The sequence below is a fragment of the Phoca vitulina genome, unplaced genomic scaffold, assembly GCF_004348235.1.
Source record: "Phoca vitulina isolate PV1807 unplaced genomic scaffold, GSC_HSeal_1.0 scaffold1, whole genome shotgun sequence".
Taxonomy (NCBI): Eukaryota; Metazoa; Chordata; class Mammalia; order Carnivora; family Phocidae; genus Phoca; species Phoca vitulina.
Genome location: NW_022589704.1, coordinates 38,612,970 through 38,619,804, shown reverse-complemented (window position 1 = coordinate 38,619,804; position 6,835 = coordinate 38,612,970). Strand labels below are relative to the sequence as shown.

The window sequence follows — 6,835 nt, the reverse complement described above, 5'->3', positions numbered from 1 at the left end:
TGTTATAAACAGAACCTTGTAGGAACCTAACCCTGTATTTCCTCTAGCAATGTTTGAGTATTCACTGTTTGTGGGAACTTTATAGAACATAACCAGAGTATGTTATGTGAACTGATTAGTCCATAACAGATTATAAATTTCTTAAAGAATCCCTTATTCATCTTTTTTAAAAATTCAATTTATTTAAACTATAAACAAAAACAAAACCCCAACAGAAACAGTTCACCCATTTCTGGGTAAATAAAAATCCCTTATTCATCCTTATGCAACAGATAGTACACTGCCATTCACTGACATTTTCTGAAAATATCTAGCATTATCACAGAATAGACTTGTTTTCAAATTTATGTGGCTTTTTAACAGACAGGATCTAATAAACAGATATGTACTGAAAAGGGAGTTCAAAGATGACGTGTCAAGGCTAGAACCTTCAGGCAAGGAGGTTTGCTTTTAAGAAAAACAAACTTAGAAATACTTTAAAGCAAAAGACAATCACAGATGTAAAAAAGTGCTTTTTAATTTTTAACCAAAAGGATCATTAAATTGATATGTTTTTTTTTTTTTTTACTGGGGTATTCATAATAATGTCAGTCAACATGTTTAAGCAACATGATTATTTAATGAAAGATGGGGGCAGTTGTAATTTGTGTGAAATTTACAATTAGAATTTAAAATTCTTTAAACTCATAAAATTATAAATTTATACTATTTCTCCAAATTGGAGGTCAGATAATTTTAATACAATTTGAAATTGAAGTACAATTGTTTACACAACAATGAATAAAGACAAGTTTCCAAGACAGATATAAAAATGGAAATTCAAAAATAAACAGAAGAAATGTAAACAGTTATAAAATATTAATTTATAAATGCTGCTTAGAGCAAGGCTATTCCAAGTATGGTCCGTCAGCTATTAGCAACCCATCCCAAACGAAAGAAATAACTTGTGCCAGGATGAAAATCAATTATATCATTAATCAGCTGACTTTCTTTTAAACAACTTGCTTTAAAGGAAGCAATGTATTGATATACATTCTGGCACAGGTGCCTTATCTCATTACAGACTGCAGAACACATACTGCTTACATCCTTAAAGTGCCACTATAATTTTACTGCTCAGAGTTAACTTGACTGTGGAGAAAAAAATTAAAATGACAATTGTAACTGTCGTCTATACTTTATTTTTTAATCCTATCTATCCAAAAAGCAAAGTTATTAAACTTTATAAACTCATCACAATTTAACATTAATTTTCAGATGTGTTTAAGTGTTAAAACATCTGGTTCACCTCAGAGAGGCTAAAATTCCTACTTTAATGAGATATATCATCTACTTTTGATAGATGCTTGTTTTCAATCTTGAGAGAAAAATAATTGAGTCATTTGTTGAGTTCTCTCTAAATACTGGTTTAATTTTCACATTTCAAACAGTGAAAATATTTAAATTCACTTTTATGAAAAAACTGAATTTTTATACTGTTTGTGCAACTACTTGTTACTTTTTTACAATAAAAATTGTTAGGGAAAAAAGGTATGGAAATTTACGACTTTGTGTATTCTGTTAACTAAGGGGCAGCATATGAACTATTTTAAGATTCCTCAGACTAAAAGAAAACTGGTATAAAATATTTTTTAAGAATTAGCTTATAATTTAAAATTCAAACATTTCTTTATTTTTAATTTTTACTATGGCATAATTCCTCTAGAAATTTAAAAATAAAATATGATCTTTTGTAAAAATCCTCTTCCACCAATGGCTTACCAAGCTTTACCTGCATTAGCTTAATATGGAAGGCAAATAAATGGACAATCAACAATTTAGAAAAAACTCAATCAGTTTTAGATATAGAAGAGCCCAATTTAGCTTCTGCAATGGCTAGTTTATTGAACAACAAACTACTTCTTAAAGAATTTAAATGTATATTTACATGTCCATAAGAAGAGAGCTCCTTTGGCACCTGAGTTGAACACAATATAGTAGAGCAAAGAATCTCTAAGAGAAAGTTGTCTAAAGACTATATTTTATCTATCTATACATAAATACATAGCCTATACATATACACATATGCACACACAAGTAGAAATAACTTTTCCTTTAAGAAATGCTGAAGATTTAAAAGGAAGTCGCCATTTAGCCAAATAAAGTGAACAGATGGCTATTAAAAACAGTTTTAAGTTATTTGGAATCTTACCAAATTTCAGAAAGTTAAAGGTTTAGAGTAATATATAATTCAAGGGGGGGGAGCTCAAGAATTTTTTTTGGTCAAAATATAATTTCTTTTAATGTAGTAACATGGTAATGAGGTAACAATTATCCCAACGTGAATCTTTAATAGTAACCAGGTGCAAAGTCATCAAAGATAACCAAAAAAGGAGTAAATTTCCCTCTATTAGCAAAACAGTCATCAGCCACTCTGCTGACCTTCGAATCTTACTTAGATTGGTCCCAGCAAAAGACCATTAAAGGCCACCTGGCACATTGCCTTCTGCTGAGCCTCATCACTCACTGGAATTCTACAAAAGCACTTGAGAAGAGCATGATGTCATCAGGTTTTATGATCACATTCACCTTGCTGTCACGGACTCTGGCCCTGAGTTAACAGTCTTACTGGGCTGTGATATTTTTTTATGCACACTTTTAGAACTCTGAATGACTGGCTTATATCCTAAGACTCAGAAAACATCTAAAATTCTCTAAGTTGCCAAAATCAGGCAGCATTTTGTCCTATACTCAAATAATAAATATGTTTGGCCACCCAAAATAGAGCACATGCAGTTTTATTTAAGTATCTTCTACTCCAGAAATTCTGGAAGATGAAAATCCTCTACACTTGTGTACCATCTAATTCTCCATCTTTCAGACCTTATTAAATCTGAAGAATGTTGAGAGAGGGCAAAAGACATTTGAGTTAAAAAATGATGCCACGCTGCTTTTTTCTGCTCCAACTCTTATAGAATGTTCCTAATCAGGTTTCTAACTCCCTCTTTGCTCTGGTTAAAGGACCTGTCTCATATAGCAGACCATATATCCTGGAAATTTTAGGCAGTTTCAAAATATTTGTGATTGAAATATTTTCAAATGTAAAATATCCCTTGAGCATCTATAAAATAGGACATATTCTTCTTAAACTTGACACTATTATCCTAACAAAATTTTGTCAATAGAGGCATGGTATAGGACTTAGCTTAGAGAACCTATTAAATTCAAATGTCTTCATTTTGTTCAGTTTATTTCAACCATAACATAACCCAAATCACTGTTTTCCTTATCTGTAAAACATTTTGAAAAACCCATTTGAACTTGAATTATTTCCCTAACATGTAAACTCACATGCACAACTTTATCTTTTGTCATATATTTAAATATTTTTTCTCTGCAGAGTTAGTATCTCAGAACAGGAAATGAAATTATACTGGTAACTAGTAATTTAGCATCAAAACACTTCCCTAAACTCTCCTATGCAAAAGTGCATTTACAATATAAACAAGCCATAAATGAAGCTACAAACTGCAATCTCACATTGGAGTAGATTTCAAATTCCAAATTCAGTCCAAATAACTCAAAGAGAAAAGTGCTAACACAGCAAATCTGAAACAAGTTCATGGGGATTGGGCAATGAGTTATCAAAGCGAAATCTTTTAGAAACCATGCTGCTATCCTCTGGAATATTCTCTTTGTCTTCTCGATCACTACAGGTTCCATTACAAGAGGATTTAGAAGTTTTGTCTTCAGAGGACCTTAATGAATGATCTTGACTTTGAGAGGAACTGCAAGTTTCTTCAGGGTGAAATAAGCTTCCAAAGTCCCACTGCTGTAGCCAAGAATGAGACAGGCAGATTTCTGCCGTTGGTCTTTTCCTTTGAAAGAAAGCATCAAGTGAAAATTTAGAACTAAAAATCAAGTTGGAAATGCCTGCAGTTTGATATACTATAGACTTATTTTTTTAATTTATTATGAAAATAACACATACTCATAGTACAGAAGAGAATAACAATACAAAGACTGGAGTACCTAGAGTTTCTTTAATACTGACATGTGCTGGAAATTCATTTTATCATGGAGCTTACGGATGATACTATCTAGTCAAAAAGCTTGAGAACATATGTTAGCCTCACAAATAAAAATTAGTAAAATTATAAAATCTCTTGGGTATAAAAACTCTGGAAAAAATATATATATTTTATAATCTTTATTATTATTTTGTGTTTTTAAAAGCAATACTGTTAAATCTTGAAAATAAAGTCTGCTCTTGAATGATGTTTATCCAATATTTTGAATTTTTACATTTTGTTTTCTCTTTTGAAAATAATATGGTCAAATATCACAGTATGTCAAAAGTTAAGAAAATATCTATCTATAGTCAGAACTCCAACCTTAACACAACCACCATTTCCATTAGAACATATGCTTTCTTAGGCTTTGATTTCATTTTTTTAAAGATTTTATTTGTCAGAGATAGAACACAAGCAGGGGAAGTGGGAGGCAGAGGGAGAAGCAGGCTCCCCGCCGAGCAAGGAGCGAGATGCAGGACTCAATCCTGGATCATGACCTGAGCCAAAGGCAGACACTTAACCGACTGAGCCACCCAGGTGTCCCTTAAATTCATTTTTTATGATCATTTTAATTTCATTGTTTTCTGATTACAAAAAAATTAATGTGTTCATTTTAGAAATTATGTTCATTTTTTTTGATTATAAGAAAATGAATGTGCTCATTTTAGAAATTTTAGAATCTAAGTAAAAATGAAAATGAAAACTGCTTATAATCAGAAGTATTTTTACTACTACTACTAAAACCATTCATGTCCAAAATATGGCCAGTGAGAATTTGTTTGGACTTGCATTAAGCCAATAGAATAATTAACAAACCTGTGAGTTCTTTTTCCTTAAACAGATAAGAAACTGAGTCCTCCAGGAGATTAAGTAATTGTCAGAGATAAAAGACCTGACAAGTAACAAAACCAGGATCCAAGCCCAAGGCACTATATCACAGCTTCTGCATTAAGTATAGCCAGGCCATTTTAAAGTAAATGGGGCTGATCTGAGTAAAGAAAAGGGAGGTCAGCTTTTCTTTTCCTGCTCTGAAGTTGCCAATGAGAAACCTAAGAGTCCTAAGCGATAGTTTCAAGTTCCTTTTTTTGGAGGTGGTCAAAGAGCATCTGACCCTTAAAGATTTGACAATCAGTAATTTATACTTACCACATAACTATAATTACTTGTCTACAAATTATTCATAACAAAGCCTATCATAGCCAGCCATGTGTATTGTAAACCTATTTGTAATTATTGTAGGGAATTTCAGGGTTTAGTAGCAGGTTGAGAGAGAAATAACCCAAATCTTCTCTTTACTCCAAAATTTCCTGTTGTATGTTTTATCTATTTTCTATGTTTGAAGTTACCAATTTGTTATGTAATGATCTCTTACACCACCTCTCTTCCCATTTTATCTGAAACTTGAGAGCATACTTCTAATAACTGTATACTGTTTTAGAATGTATCTTTTCTCAATAGACATATATTATCCATTTTGTAATAGCACTAAAACAAATTAATGTTATAACTTACTCTGGATTTTTTACTAAAAGCCTCTGGATAAAGTCTGTGGCCAGCTGTGAAACTGATGAAAAAATTTCTTCTGAATAATCTACATTAACTTGAGAAATATTGAGGTATGTTTCTTGATTATCTTCTCCCACAAATGGAGATGTATGAGTTAACAACATATATGCTATTATACCAATATTCCTGAAAAACAAATAAGGGACAAGAGGGGAACTTAAAACGCATGTTAATCTGAAAACATTTATATAAAGTAAAACTGATACTCAACATATTCTTGTCCTCAAAACTTGTACAGTTAATCTACAGACTTAAATTGCTTTTCAAACTTCCTATATTATTAAAACTAAAATAACTGTGTTATCTCAAAGTCTGTCTCACAGAAAAAGAACATGAGGGGAATGCATGTGTGTTACATAATCATAAATATAATGTATAAAATACATATCCTGATATCTATAGTCTGCCCTTCACTCAGACACCTGTTATTGAGTACACAAAGCTGCTCAAAGGGCAGCATTTCCTAAATGGTGTCAACGACACAGTAATGATCTGTGAGACATAAACAGGAGTTCTATGCAAATAGAGTCAGCAAGTTTGGCAAAGCACAAAGTTGGGCAGGCAGATTTTTTTCATTGCAAAACTTTTCAGACTTAAATATATTAATGACAAGTCTGGTGCTCAGGAGCCAGAAAAATACAACACATACAGTACATGTTTCCCACTTATTTAGCCAAGGACATTTTTCCTTTGCAAGCCAATTACAGTTACATGGAACACAGAGAATAAGTCTAAACTCTTCCACGTGGTCTGTGGAGTCAGCCCCCATTGTGGTCCCAACTAAAGTTCCAGTAGGAATTCCAGTTTTACTCCCTATATCTGATATTCAAAATATCATTTTGCTTGTGACAAAAACTCACAATACCCTAGAGATATCATAAATAAAACTAAACTTTTGCATGAACCTGACCTCATTTTTCTGCGTAGCAAATACCTTCCTAGTTCTTCCAGACCTAGATCAGATTCTTACATCTGGTGCTTGTCTGCTGCTTCCTCCATGCTCATTAAGTATGTTACCTTATTACAGAACACGACGCACAGTACTGCAACTATTTTGGTTTTTTATTCCTTCAGGAAAGGGATTTTCCTATTTATTTCTGTACCTTTGGCTCACAGCCAAAGTACTACTTAAAAAGAATGGACAAGTAAATGTCTTCTTGTGGCATAGTAATGATACTTGAAAAAAAACCTTTTATAGAAAGTCTTATTATTTACAT

The 6,835-nt window shown here is 32.2% G+C and overlaps 1 protein-coding gene across 1 annotated transcript in view; it reads right to left on the bottom strand.

The window, feature by feature from the left end:
- Positions 1-212: 212 nt before the first annotated feature.
- STK17B (serine/threonine kinase 17b) overlaps positions 213-6,835 on the bottom strand; it is a 31,197-nt gene continuing 24,574 nt past the window's right edge. The window contains exons 7-8 of the mRNA XM_032405775.1: positions 5,565-5,744; positions 213-3,857 (exon numbers count right to left, since the gene is read on the bottom strand). Coding sequence (XP_032261666.1) covers positions 3,575-3,857; positions 5,565-5,744 — 463 coding nt within the window. The 3' untranslated portion in view covers positions 213-3,574. The remainder of the gene's footprint in view (positions 3,858-5,564; positions 5,745-6,835) is intronic.